The sequence below is a fragment of the Crinia signifera genome, chromosome 3 (genome assembly GCF_055691185.1).
Source record: "Crinia signifera chromosome 3, ASM5569118v1, whole genome shotgun sequence".
Lineage (NCBI taxonomy): Eukaryota > Metazoa > Chordata > Amphibia > Anura > Myobatrachidae > Crinia > Crinia signifera.
The window spans coordinates 200,341,385-200,356,959 of NC_139219.1; the positions used below are offsets into that span (position 1 = coordinate 200,341,385).

General features: G+C 39.8%; 1 protein-coding gene across 1 annotated transcript in view; it reads right to left on the reverse strand.

The window, feature by feature from the left end:
* Positions 1-6,107, reverse strand: part of LOC146062953 (uncharacterized) — a 366,150-nt gene extending 360,043 nt beyond the window's left edge. Inside the window, exons 1-3 of the mRNA XM_083174963.1 lie at positions 6,102-6,107; positions 5,537-5,566; positions 5,236-5,280 (exon numbers count right to left, since the gene is read on the reverse strand). Coding sequence (XP_083031089.1) covers positions 5,236-5,280; positions 5,537-5,566; positions 6,102-6,107 — 81 coding nt within the window. The remainder of the gene's footprint in view (positions 1-5,235; positions 5,281-5,536; positions 5,567-6,101) is intronic.
* Between the last annotated feature and the right edge of the window lie 9,468 nt (positions 6,108-15,575).

The following is a 15,575-nucleotide window of genomic DNA, read 5'->3' on the forward strand; positions in this document are numbered from 1 at the left end:
TTTAATAGAACTCCCATCTTAGTTAATATATCCCATAATGAATATATTGAGCCTTCTCACTTGCTCAGTGTCAAGTGAGCGGAGAATGCATGCAGTGTGAGACACTTTATGAATGCTTTTCTGATTTTTTATGGTGGCTTGTAATTCTGTTTGTTGATAAATATGGTGGTTTTTATTCTTTACCTGTGGAAAATGCTGATGGCAATGTGCAGTGTGCTATTTTGAAAAATGGCATTGTTGTGATTTTGCCTTTACTATACACAACATTTTCAAAATTCCTGAGAAAAATACCAATAAATCAAGATTTTGATAGACTTCAGTTTAGTGATTGTTTCTCCCCAAGTCTCATTTTATGATTTTAATGGAATGTATTTTGTACTTTTCCATTACACCTCTGTGAATAAGCACATTTTTAGGTGCCACACAAACACACAGAAGTTGTATGCAGTAAAAGTATTTCCACTGTCATGACTAATTCGAACTGTAGCAATATTTTTAGTTTAAAAGTGGAAAGTCTTACTTCATAAAAGGGTGATGTGATGTGTGCATACAGTGTTCTTCAGAAATTGGGCCCAATGAAGCTGGCTCTAGCTGTGACACTAAATGTTGACTTTTTTCTGCAGTTGAGCACCATAGAACACTCCTCAAAGCAGGATACAGGTACCACCCAAGCCGGAGAGGTGCAACAAGGCATCGATGATGCTGCCTTTATTGACTTGCACCCTGGATGGCAGCATTAGTAACCCACTACTAGTTATCTTAGTTATAGCCCTAAAGTTTCCAAACAAGAACAGAGTAATCATAGTTGTATGATAGAATGTATGGGGCATATGTACTATCCATTGGAAAGTGGAGAGAGTAAAAGTAGCAGCCAATCGGCTCCTAATGGCCATGTTAGAGTCTCTGGCTGGGATCCAATTGCATGCAATCATTTTCCGTCCAATTTTAGCCCTATTTTATTTATTTATTTACAGTTTCTTATATAGTGCAGCAGATTCTGTTGCGCTTTACAATTGTTGACAGTAATAAAACAAACTTGGTAACAACAGACAGACTTGGAGGTAGGGGGCTGCTGCAAGCTTACAATCTATAGGGACATAGGAGGGAAACACAAAGACAGGCACCAGTAATAGCATAGCAGTCCTACCAAGTTGCAAGTCCAGAAGGGAAGAGGGTTATGCGTGTGGTACTTAAATATGATAGGCTTGCCTGAAGAGGTGAGTTTTCAGGGAACGCTTGAAAGTTTGGAGGCTAGTAGAGAGTCTTTTTGTGCATGCAGATCTTTTGCAGAGCGGAGTGGTCAAATTGGGAGATATTTTGAGATAGGTAAAGATATGTATGCTGGTGTAGTATGTTTAATAGCTTTATAAGTGAGTAAAATACAGACAACCAATTCCTGTTGAGAAAGCCGCTCAAGACCTAAAACCAAGCCTTGCAGAACTCCTACTGACAGAGGTAGTGAAGAGGATGTGGAGTCAGAGAAGAGACACCGAAAGAGCAAACAGATACAGTAGGTAAGATGAGCACCATGAGAGGACTGTATCATTAAGACCTAGGGAGTGTAGTGTTTGTATGAGAAGAGTGTGAGCAACAGAGTCAAATGCAGCAGATAGAGCTGGAAAAATGAGTAGTGAGTAATGGCCTTAGGATTTAGCAATGACCAGATCAATCACCACTATAGTCAGTGCTGTCTCAGTGGAGTGTTGAAAACGAAAGCCTGACCGAAGTGGGTCTAATAGGGTGTGAGAGTTGAGAAAGTGTGTGAGGCAAGAGTACAGTCTCTCGAGTAGCTTGGAGAGGCATGGGAGCTGAGCGATAGGACGGTAGTTAGAGAGAGAGTTAGGGTCAGAATTGTGTTTTTTCATAATGGGAGTAATCACTGCATTTTTGAAGAGAGAAGGAAAAGTACCAGTAGCAAGAAAGAGATGCCCTATGGTTATTATGGGGCAATCCAATTGTAACCCTTTTTTTGGTCAACAAATCACCTGTTGTCCTGCTATAACACTTGGGATCCAGGTTATATTCCCGATCTCATGTGTAATAGGGGCTTTGAAGGACAGTTTTTCACAGATTATGCTTTGGGTGCATGAGGCACTGAAGCTTAATCCCCGATAAATGCCATTTACTGAGGCTAGTTGAATAGCCCCTGGTGAACCTATTAGCGTCAGTATATTACCACTATCAGCCGGTGTTTGACAGTTAAAAGCTGATTGACTGTTACTTTATCTCTTGCCACTTTATCAATTCCGAAGGATAAGTACTGTTTATCTGCCCCATAAAATGATAGCAGGATATAGTACACATTTCTTCTTCCAATATGCTAAAAAAGATTGCATCTACTGTATAACTATGACCTCTTTTTTTCCTTAGTACATTATGTTAGTACATTATTAATGTATGCAATGGTGCTATAATAAATTTATGTTCAAAAAGAAATTAAAAAGCAATAAAGAAATGTCCCAATGCTTCACCTCAAACATAAAGAATAATTATAAAATGTAATATAAAGCAGCTATTGGTAATTAATCCATCATAATTATGTTTATGTTAGAAATTGAGATTTGCGAATAACTTTTTGGGGTTTTTCTTTAGTTTCATCCTGACTAAATTGGCCACTGAGTTTAATTACTATAATGGCCATGTAGGATTAGCTACAGAAAGTGAGAAATCGCTATTACATTTTATGCTTTATGTTGTGACAAAGCTACAATTCCCAGCACATTATGCTAGCTTGTAATCATACTAATCACTGACATCAAATACTCTGCTTATTGCTTCTGGAGTGTGGAGGCAATACACTAATATCTATGGGATTGATACTGTTTTGGGATTAAAGCAAGAAATAACAACTAACTGTGCATTACATGCAAATTTAAAATGTGTGCAAGATATATATTTTAGAGGGGTGTGTCGCTCCCATAAAAGCTTACTAGTATCCAGCAGTGAATTTAGGGGTGAGGTAGGTGCTGCTTCGGCAGCACCTACCTCACCCCCCCCCCACCACCACCACCACCACCACCACCACAATAATTCCCTCCTCTTTTCTCACAGTTACAAAATAAAACTATGAGTAATGCATGGGCCAAAGGAGTTTTCAGATGTGGACACAGTTCTGATATTTACACTGTTAAGTAATTTGCGGTATATTGTGCATGCACATGCATCTTAATGCCCTTATGCAAAGTTTCCTTCTACCCAGCAGGCTATGCTGCATGACCAAAAAATGGAAATACCCTCATATGACACAGAACTCAAGGGCAACATACAACCTAAGCTAGCCCATATATAATGTTTACCACCTACAAATAGATGCATTGGGGGAAATTTACTAAGAATACGAATACGGAAAATCGTATTCGTATTCTTAGTACAATACAATACAATACAAATACAAATGACTATGACTGGTGTAGTTGTATTTTCATTAGTATTCCGGAGGATAATTTACTATTCAGTCGTATTTGACTAATTCGTATTATCCAATGGCGTATTGATTCGTATTTTTTCCGATACAAATTCGTATTTTAAATACAAATTGTATTTTTAAATACAAATTTGTATTTTAAAATACAAATTCGTATTTTAAAATACAAATTTGTATTGGTTTTAGCCTGCATGGATCAGTCAGATCCGTGCAGGCTGCAGTGTCAATTTAAAAAAAAAAATATATATATTTTTTAAAAACAGTGTGGGGTCCCCCCCCATGGGCATGACCAGCCCTAGGCCCCAGGGCCAGCATGGTTCCCAACCCCTACACTTTTTGCCCCTGTATTTTTGGAACCAGGTCCAGCTCAATGAGCTCGGGGCTGGTTATGCTAAGCAGGGGGACCCCACACCATTTTCTTTATAACCTTTTTATATACAAAATCCCACATGTTCTCAAATTCGCACAATTTTGTGACTAAAAACGCACCATATTGCACTCTTTTGCCACAAATTCACATCTCATTAAATATGCAAATTAGCAGAACAAAATACAATTTAAAAAAGTGCGATGTGGTGTGATTTCGGAAAATGCTATTTTTTTCACATTCCATTAAATCTTGGCCCAGGTATCTCATAGCCCACACTGAAATGGTCTGTGAATGCAAACCTTGTGCCATGTTTGAAGCTGAGAAGTGTGTATGTGTGATTAGTGGCCTTTTATAAGTCACACATTTGTGAATTTGATCAGCTGGGTGTTATTTTCAGATTTTTTCCTCATGTTTAAAATTCTAAGATGTGAACTACACTTCCAAATCAAGGTGTATTTTTTGGCGTTTTTTTTTACTATTCGTATCAGTTTACGATTCGTATTTTTTACAAATACGAATTGTTAGTAAATGACTAAAGTATGTTGTTTTTATGTTAAAAATAGGCGTATTTTATCGATGTCGTATTCATTCGTATTAAAAAATGCGAATACGCCATGTATACACCATGAATACGAATACAGATCACCGTATTTTCAGGATAGTAAATCCTGAAAATACGAATACGCATAAAAAAATCGTATTTTGCTGTACGAATATGAATTTTTTATACGATTTTACCTTAGTAAATTTCCCCCATAGTTTTGTCCTTGAGAAAAGTCATTTTTTTTAAATGTATGTTTTTTTTTACTTCAAGAAGTAACTTCACTTCTGTGGGGGAATTCAAGTGTGGTGCACACCAGTGGCTACTAGATGGTGCACGACGAAGCTGACATTATGACATGATTGTTATGTTGTTCCATCATTTTGACAGCTGGTAACTTGTTAAAAATATTTATTAAACAAGTTTCTGATCAACAATAATTGTCATACTGTAGTTCACATTAGTTTTCATCATAAAATAATCATAAATATTTAGTAAGTACTAAACAAAGTGTAAAAGGGAGTATGGGCCTAATTCAGACTTGATTGAAGGCAAATTTGTTCTTAGATTTGGGGTGTTTTCAAAGGGCTTGCTATGCAGTCAACAGTCGGGATTCTGACCGTTTGACATCGGAATCCCAACTGCCGGTACTCCGACAGATGGGAGGGGGGGAGTGCATTAAATCCCCTTGTGGGCTCAGTATTTCGCTCACATGTTACATCTGCCCCACCTGTAGTGCAGCATGGTTTTGCCTCTGAATTAGGTCCTACATTTTTATAATACTAGCATATTTATTAATTTTAAACTATGATTCTTCATTTGTAGCAAAACATAACATTACCTACCATTTAGAAGATTGATTTCAGTTTCTATATTAAAAAAAAATTGCTAATTACTTACTCTTTGTCCTTCCTTTCCTGGGGGACCTGTGGGACCAGCATCTCCCTATAACCAAGAATACAGTAAAGATAGGTAATGTAGTTTAAGATAAAGTAGTGTGAAATGTTTGGTGATTAGCGATGTCATCATTGGCTGTACATTTGGAGAGCAGACATAGAACATTCATTTATGCCACAACATAACAAATTATGATATTCAGCTAAATAAGTATTGTAGTAGTAGTGTTATACATGGGAATGAAAGTAAAACACACCTAAAATCTAAAACAGGCTTCATTATGTAAAAATAGGGTTGTGCTTACCAAATCTCCTTTTATTCCAGCAGCAATGATCTAAAATAGAAGTAAAATAATATAATTTACTATAAAATATGACATATTACATCTGATGCTATGGTGCTGCATAGGCAGTATATTTATCCACATGTACAGTAATGTTTAGCTCCAAAATTTTGGTAAGTTTTCATGTGCCAACATGGCTTCGCACATGGTTACAGTGAGACATCAGTTTTGACTGAATGGTAGATGATGGTGATGGAACTAAGAAGAATATGGACATTTAAAGCTTAGGTAAAGGTCTTCCAGAGGAGACAGAAGCACTAAGAAATGGTGGTGGCTTTTTTTTATATATATTTGAATCTGAGAATTCTACATTTTGTTTTAAATTTACTATATAACTATCTCTCTAGTACCCATTGCTGCTTAAAAAATAAGTACAGTGAATTGATCTTAGTGCATTACAGAATTTTATTGAGAATTGCAATTCCACCAACAATTTCAATCAGAAGCATGTTGAATAATATTTAGTACAAAAAGGAAATGTTTAACTCAATTTAGGGGGGGGGGGGATTCAGTGTTTGATTCCTACTGTCATTATTCCATGCGGAAGCGTTACAACAGTCAAAATTCCTGTGGGTTGTCAATATTCACGAGTATTTGATCAAAAATGGCAGTGGATTTGACAATCCGGTGCATCCATGCAGATTCAGCTTTTTAGAAAGTCGAATCTGACAGGCTTCCAAAACGGCCGCATTGAATAGATTATCAGCACTTATTGAATAACCCCTTAAGTCTGCAATATAGGTACTGTATGTGATAGAAAGCAATATATATTGACTGAACCATCTTGTATACAGCATCACTATTTGTTTGACATGTATGGATTGAGAGCTTGTATTTGTAGTTTTACTTTGGGAGACCTCCAGCTAAGATTGTTCCCATTTTAGAAACATGTCTCAATATTAAAATAGGTGAAAAGGATTAGTGATTCTATCAATCAGAATTAAAATGTGCACATTATACAAGAAACACTTTTATTAACCTGTAAAGTGTGCAAGGTCTAGATAGAAACATAGAAACATAGAATTTGACGGCAGATAAGAACCACTTGGCCCATCTAGTCTGCCCCTTTTTTTAAACATGTTACCTCAAACCATATTTGATCCTTATTTTTTTGTAAGGATATCAATATGCTTATCCCAAGCATGTTTAAATTGTACTACTGTATTTGCCTCTACCACCTCTGATGGGAGGCTATTCCACTTATCTACTACTCTTTCTGTGAAGTAATTCTTCCTCAAATTTCCCCTGGATCTTCCTCCGTCTAGTTTCAGTGCATGTCCTTGTGTTCTGTTGCTCGTCTTCCTGTGAAGAATGTCTCCCACCTGTACCTTGTTAAAGCCCTTGATATATTTGAAAGTTTCTATCATGTCCCCCCTTTCCCTTCTCTGCTCTAAAGTATACATATTAAGATCTTTTAGTCTTTCCTGGTACATTTTGTGATGTAGGCCATGCACCTACCACACTAGATAATGAGATTCACAGGAGAATAGGTAAATGCTTTAACAGAGCAGGAGGGGACACTCCATAAAGGATCCTCCATATCTTTAGATGTGATGCTGGCTTTCACAAAAATATGGTATGACGTGGTGATCAATTACTGTATGCTGTGATCCTATGACCTCTTTGTTCTAACACTCTTCTTAAAGCGACCACACACATTCTATTACAAAATGTCAACAAATACAGAGATTTATTCTTCTAAAACACAAATAAAATTTGAAGTGTGAAAGACTTTAAATGTCTCTGCAATAATTTTGTTTTATTCATAGCAGGAAAAATAATGACAAATGATAATGATGAGTTGCAGAATATGGTGCCATGAAAGATTCTGTTAAATGTGTTGTAGCAGAGTAATGATATTATTCTCATGAGGTACAGTAAAACATACCATTAGATTCTCAAGGGACAAGCAAGAAATTGTTGGTGTAAGAAATCATTAATGAAAATCTCGATGATAAATGGAAACAATTCCACAGTTTTTTAGTGCATGAAACATTTATACATATTGTGTTTGTAGAAGATAACACTGAGATTACCACCACTCGGTACAAATATGAATACTGTAATCTTAAAGACTGCACGTTTATCATTGCAGATAGACATGAGTGATAAACTGATTCACAGACTGATTTCCCTGATTAGCAGGGATATACGGCACAAACATTCGTAATCTCTTGATTGGATTTCTTTTTTAAATGCATACATTTACATAAGGAAAAACATACATTGATCCATGAATACATTTAGGTTTTGCACCATAAAACTGGCAATCATTTTATTTTCAGGCAGTAACATTTTTGCTACTAAATCAGTGTTTGGTATAATCTATTTATACTTAAAAATAATTACTTGGCTAGTTTTTCCCACAAAAAAACCCTATTAAATAAATGTAACCAAAGGTTGAACTTGATGGATGTAAGTCTTTATTCAGCCTTGACTACTCGGTGAATTTGCAGTTGTTCACCTAGATCATCCTCCTGAGTTAGTGTTGCTGTAGTACAAGGGTGGACAATTATTTCAGCTGGGGGGCCACTTAATACTTCCAGCAGATATTCAAAGGCCGCACTCTAGATATAGGGGGTGTGGTCACTCAAAAGGGGGTGTGTCTTTGAATGTATGGTAGCACACCACACATCATGCAACACAATAGTAGGCCCCTTATACTTTCCCCTAATATTAGTAATTCCACACACCAGCTCCCCCTTAGTTATTCCACACACCTGCCCCCATTAGTAATGCCAAACAGCTGCCCCCATTATTAATGCCACACACCTGCCACCATAAGTAATGCTGCACACCTGCCCCACTTTAGATACTCCAAACACTTGCGCGCCAGCCTTGAAAAATGGTGCTGATTGCAGCCCCATGCAGTCCCATGCGACTCGCCCATCCTCGGCAGCAGCGCTGCGGCTATAGTGACATGCGGAGGACGGATGACTCTGCTATGCTGTATGTGTGTCCAATGGCGGCTGTGTATGCGCATCTGGTGCCTGCTATGCACAGGCTACACAGGTCTATGCCACATGAAGAAACAGACACCATCAGACACACATACAGCAGCACTGAGTGGTGGACCAGTCAGGAGCTGTTCGCAGGCCACATTGGCCTGTGGGCCACCTGTTGCCCTGCTGTAGTAGATGCTGTATCACAGTGGTTCCAAACCCTGGTCCTCAAGTACCCCTAACAGTGTATGTTTTCCAGGTCTCCACACAGAATCACAAGTAAAATGAATAGCTCCATCTGTGGATATTTTAAAATGTGTCTGTATAATGAGTACACCTGTGCACCTGCTGCGTGACCTGGAAACAGACACATGGAAACAGATACATGTACAGACACAGGGTGATGACCTGCTACAACCAGCGTTCTGTTTCAAGCTCCGCTTTATACTATGACCTTTGGTCAACCTTCTATGCTCAATAAACCACATAGATTGTATAGGAACAATTGCGCACTGAGTCTGGAGTGTGTTGCCAGCTTGCTGTTGCACCTGAATGGGTGTGCGCACTGCAGGGGGGCAGATGTAACATGTGCAGAGAGAGTTAAATTTGGGTGGGGTGTGTTGAAACTGAAATCTAAATTGCAGTGTGAAAATAATGTGGCCAGTATTTACCCTGCATAGAAACAAAATAACTCACACAAATCTAACTCTCTCTAAACATGTTACATCGGCCCCACCTGCAGTGCACATGGTTTTGCCCATTTTGAGAACTAATTTGTACTGCAATCAGATCTGAATAAGGGCCGAAATTCAGTTAGAGTACTGTATATATTTTTGTGGGACTGCGCTCTGCTGTTTTTCCAAACTTTCTCTGTCCAATGTCTGTGTTCTTTTGCCCATATAATAATCTTTTCCCACTCTGCCTAGAAGGAGAGCATCCCAGAGTCGCCTCTTCATTTTAGACGTTGACACTGGCATTTTGTGGGTACCATTTAATGAAGCTGCCAGTTGAGGACCTGTGATGCATCTATTTCTCAATCTAGAGACCCTAATGTACTTGTCTTCTTGCTCAGTTATGCACCAGGGCCGTCCACTTCTATTTCTACTCTGGTTAGAGCCTGTTTGTGCTATTCTCTGAATGGAGTAGTACACACTATTGTAGAAAATGTTCAGTTTCTTGGCAATTTCTCGCATGGAATAGCCTTTATTTCAAAGAACAGGAATAGACGGTCAAGTTTCACATGAAAGTTCTCTTTTTCTGGCCATTTTGAGAGTATATTCAAACCCACAAATGTGATGCTTCAGATACTCAACTAGCTCAAAGGAAGGCCAGTTTTATAGCGTATCTAATGAGCAAACCTGTTTTCAACTGTTTCATTCACCCATTGTATTCTAACGCGATTAGAAAACACAATGTACCATAAGAACAGGGGAGTGATGGTTGCTTGAAATGGGCCTCTATTCACCTATATAGTTATTTCAAAACCAGACCTTTGCAGCTAGTATAGTAATTTACCACATTAACAATGTATATAGTCTACTTCTGATTAAGTTAATATTATCTTCATTGAAAAAAAAAGTGCTTTTCTATAAAAAAAAAATGAAATTTCTAAGTGACCCCAAACTTTTGGCTGGTATGTAATCCATGTCATTTTATGTGTTATATCATTGTTTCAAAACTTGTTTCATTTGCATGTAAAATTAACATTGCATACTATCTCGGTACTTGTGTAGTTTGGAGGCGCCCATCGCATCGCATACCATAAGGCATGCGATGGTATGCGATGCGACGCGATATCGTGCGATATTGTACAATGCCATACAATTTTAAAATTGTATGACATTGTATATGGCATACAATGCCATACAATGCGATGCAATGCGATTAAACATTGTATAAGCACGCTAATGGGTGCTTACAATTTTAAATGCACCCCCGCCACCCCCCCACTATAAACGTGAACCCGAAGCGTGGCGAGCGTAGCGAGCCCACGAGGGGCGGCGGTACGCGTCCTCCGACCTTTTCATACCCCCACTATCCACATCGGCGTGGAGTTGAGAATAGAAAGTGTGGTGAGCGCAGCGAGCCACCGAGCCCGAAGCGTGGCGAGCGCACGCGGATACCTGTGAAGGCCGCGAGGGGACTCCATTACCTGTGAAGGTATCCGCGTGCGCTCGCCACGCTTCGGGCTCGGTGGCTCGCTGCGCTCGCCACACTTTCTATTCTCAACTCCACGTCGACGTGGATAGTGGGGGTATGAAAAGGTCGGAGGACGCGTACCGCAGCCCCTCTTGGGCTCGCTGCGCTCGCCACGCTTCGGGTTCACATTTATAGTGGGGGGGTGGTGTGGGGGTGCATTTAACATTGTAACCACCCATTAGGGTGCTTATACAATCTTTCATCGCATAGGGGGCAAAAATCGCGTCGCATTGCATCGCATGCCATCGGGTGCATGGCATGCGATGCGATGCGATTAAAACATCGCGCGATGGAGATCGGGGGCGCCGCCAAAATACACAAGTACCACTATCTCTGAGTAAATGTAGTTTATACAGTACGTCACATATCTTAGTTGTCAATAAATGACATCACTGGTTAAGCCACTGGACCGCTGACATATGCTACTGGTGTTCACATAACTCTGCCAATACTACAGTATGTATGCAGGGCCGGTGCTAGGGTGTTTGCCCTGTGCCATAAAAGGAATTGGGTGTGTGCCCCCCTACCCCCACACAAAGACACACACTGAAGAGAGGGACAGTGCACACCGTAGGTGCGTCAACAATTTAGAGTGTGGCTATGTGGGGAAGGAGCATGGCCACATAATAGAAGCAATTCAACCTACACCACACAGGAGTGTCTGTTTTTCACATTACACCACACAATAGGGCCACTTATACACATTGTGCCAGCAAGAGCTCCTTAGACACCCTGCACCAGGGAGAACCTCTATAGAAACACTGCACCAGGATTAAGGTCACCGTAATGCCCATTACACATTGTCACACATCGTAATGCCCATTACACTTTGTCGCACACCATAATGCCCTTAACATATTATGCTGTACACTGTATTGCTTATTACATTTTGTACCACACACCATAATGGCCATTACACATTATTCCACACACTGTAATGCCTACTAACACATCATGCCACACACCGTAATGCCCACACCGTCCTTTGGGTCTGTGCACCAGAAACCTATCCTCAAACATTTGATAAACAGTGAGACCGGCATATCCAGCCTGCTGCAACCATCCAGCTTCTGCCATCTTACTAGAGGAAGGCCACCTCTCCATCTACTTGAGGAATTTGCAATACGTTGGTACCAACAGACTGCTGCACATCCCACAAACATCTCAACTTTTGGTCTCAAACTGTACACTGGACAAGTCAGGATCGGAAGGCACCGGTGACTATACACTCTAAATGCACCATTGTTTTTCTTTTTTATTATTATTATTATTTTTAATCCATACAGCATGCTATATGTAATTTCTCATGTATGTTTATTAAATGTGTATATACATACCTCCCAACTGTCACGATTTTAGAGGGACAGTCCCGATTTTCGGGTCCTGTCCCGCTGTCCCACCCGCGGCAGGCATTGTCCCGCTGCGGGGGGTGGCAGTTGGGAGACCCCCCAATCTAGTAGAATAGACACTGTGCGCATGTGCACAGCGTCTATTCTCATATGAAAATGAGGTCGCGGCTAATTAGCATAAGCCGCGCCCTCATTTGCATACGCCCCGCCCCCTTTTCGGGTGCTCTATTTCTTCAGGTCAAAAGTTGGGAGGTATGGTATATATTTTATGTATTTTTTAAATAAAAAATATACAGTCTTGATTGTCTAAGCGCAGCATACCATCCCCTCTTTCGTGTATAGGATGATGTCTGTCTCTCAGCAATTATTTCTGTTGGAGTAGATAATGAAAAATTGAGTCATGCTGCAGAATTTAATGCCTGAGTTTGACTTTCAAGTTTTGGCATTGGAGGCAAATACAGCAAAGTTAACAACAGGCATAGTTACAGCAAAACTATTACAATTTGAGGAACATGTACTCTGTGAATCAAATGTTCCGATAAATGCATTGCAAGCATACACACAGAGCGATTTTGTGCTCTTTTCTAAGCGACCTGACTGGATCACTTAGAAAGTAACCACAGATCTCTCTTTGTGTATGCCCCCAAGTGATGGCAATGTGCGGTCCCGCATGTAGCTATTGCCTGCTAGTTAAGTCAGGACATGCAGTCAAAATCTAGTCAAATTGCTTAGCAAGTGACTGCAAATCTCTCTGTGTGTACAGAATGAGCGATAGCAATCATGATCTACGTCATCCTGAACCCCTACCCTGCATTTTTCTTTGCTTAAGTAAAATCACTTAGCAAAATTGCTTAGCACACATTTCTGCCTGTGTATGGGCTCTCTACTGGCGATCTAGGCACTGGGAAATCACCCATCCTAAGTAGCTTAGTAAGAATGCTTAGAACACATTTCAAAGTGTGTATGTGGGATTCGGTCACTAGGTCAACTCTATTTAGGTCGACAAGCATTTGATTGACCAATGAAGGTCGATAGGGCTTAGGTCGACACCTGAAATAGGTCAACGTGGCCAAGGTCGACAGGGTTGGTCAACACAAGCATTAGATCGACAATGGGAAGATTGACATTCAAAAGGTTGACATGAGTTTTTCATGTTTTTTTTTGAGCCAACATGTGCCAACAGGTGGTATATCATGCCCTACTATCCACTATGGCATGGTGGGAGATCAGTAAGGCACCGTGTCCAATGCATGGCGAGCACAGTGGTACACTTTGACGGTGTCCATATAGACTATGTCGATATTCAGGACTAAAAAACATGAAAACCTCATGTGAACCTTTTGGCTGTTGATCTTCCCATTGTCGACCTAATGTTTGTGTTGACCTTCCAATAACCTTAGCCATATGAACCTAGTTCAGTGGTCGACCCAATGTATGTAGACCTAAATAGGGTCGACCGAATGACCTATACCTGTTTATGCCCCTTAATAAATTCAGAATGTTCAAATGTTACAATTGTCAAATGCAAATGTCTGCAAGAATAAACATGTGATTTCAATACAAAGCCAGAAAAGCAATGGCGAAGAGGAGCTATCTCTAAGTGGCCAGAGAAAGGATTGTTGGTACTGTATACCGATACGGACACAAACAAAGCACTTCATTGAGGCATGGTTGAAGAAATTAACTGTGAGTGTGACCCTATTAAAATCAAAGGGATTGGCAATCAAGTGGTAATCGTACAAATGCTGGGACAATTAAAGCTTGATTAATAAATGGAACAAGAACAAAAGTCACAGAAATTCAAAATGTGTTTTGGGTACCAGAGATGGAACAAATTACTGGACAAAAATAAGTCCAAGTGTTAAACATCTCAGAACTTTGGAAGTAACTACTTACTGTAGGTGGAATATTGCCATGAAAGTAAAGGCTACAGATTGTAACATTGAAATACCAGAGAACGTTAAGAGACATTACCGGTATCATCTGTATAGGTCTAGTGTCCGTGAGTCTCTGAAACACTGCCATCTGCTGGCAGAGAGGGAAACTGCATCTATTTCTCACACATGCACAAACACAGAATGTAGCAGACTAGCTTTCACAGTGTATGCTTCTACCTGGCTTACTAGTATTTAAATAAACAGTGTAAATTACAGAAAAAGATGGACTTTTCAAGCAGAAAAAGTAGGTGTATGTTAGTAGCAGTAGATATATCTGAATCTTGAATGGAAGTTCAACAACAGAAAAGATCTTCTGCTTGAATAAATATCACAAAACCACCTATGATGCATGATAAGGAATTTGCAAATATTGAATTTTGTGAAGCTCAAGACATCAGTAAGCCAAAGCCAAAAACTGGTTATTGTGAAGAGAATTCCAATATAGGAAAATATACTGTAAGATTTAAAAGTCCCAAGTTCAAAAGATATCAAGAAATAGGGCGGTTACAGCATGTTAAAGTTTTCAGTCCATACCATCAATGAGTAGATTCTTGCTGATTTACCTATCAAGAAGACCAAACCAAAAACACTAGCTACAGTAAGTTGTTAATGGGGATGTTTTTGTTAGTAGTCTCTACGTTAGTAGACAGGGAGTAGTTAAACAGCTTTGCCGCTTCAAACAAACAATGAAGTGATGAGAGGGAGGAGTCTGTTTTCAGGAAGGAGGTGGGGCTACACAGTACTTTTGGTCCTGCATATATTCAAGATGGAAGAGTTGGAGCTGCTAATATCGCCAGGCTAATGGCTACTGGGCGTGTAAGGTAAGAGGGTCAGGGAAATACCACATACATGTTATTTGTCCCTCAGCTCTGCATGTTCACATGAGGCTATCCTCTTCTGCACACTGTGATGGACAGCTTTGGGATATCGCTTTAATTTCAGCACTTGGCCAATGACCTACAGCTAGTATTGTCATTAATAATAATGTCCAGAGAAAATGTATTTTTTGACCATAGGCCTTTTTCCTCTTCTTTTCTCTTGTTAAGGAATATATGTATTATGTTTTTGTACCATCACTTATTTCCTCTCTGTGCCATTAGTGCTATATGATATATTATTTAGTTTCACGGCGGCAGCATGCGCACACTCTAGCTATGAATTTTGGCAGCTTGCCAAACTTCTCTCAACTACGTTATCAGCGTAGCGCGTGTTTGAATTCTGGCAGCTCGCCAGCTGCCTTACATCTGTATTCTACGTTATCAGCAGCACGCGTGGCAGACCAGTGCTGACAGGTCATTGTGGGACTTGTAGTTCCACAGTGAAATAGACAGCCCAGCTAACAACGGGGGTGTCTCAAGTAGACACCCCGGCACACGCGCTACACTGATAATGTAGCTGAGAGAAGTTTGTCAAGCTGCCAAGATTCATAGCTAGAGTGTGCGCGCGCTGCCGCCGTGAAACTATTATTCTATTGAATATCACTCTCACCATTTATATTAATGTCATCCTAATAAAAATCTTACAGAAGAACAATCATTGATCCTTTGTATGGAACTAGTAAATAACACTTCAT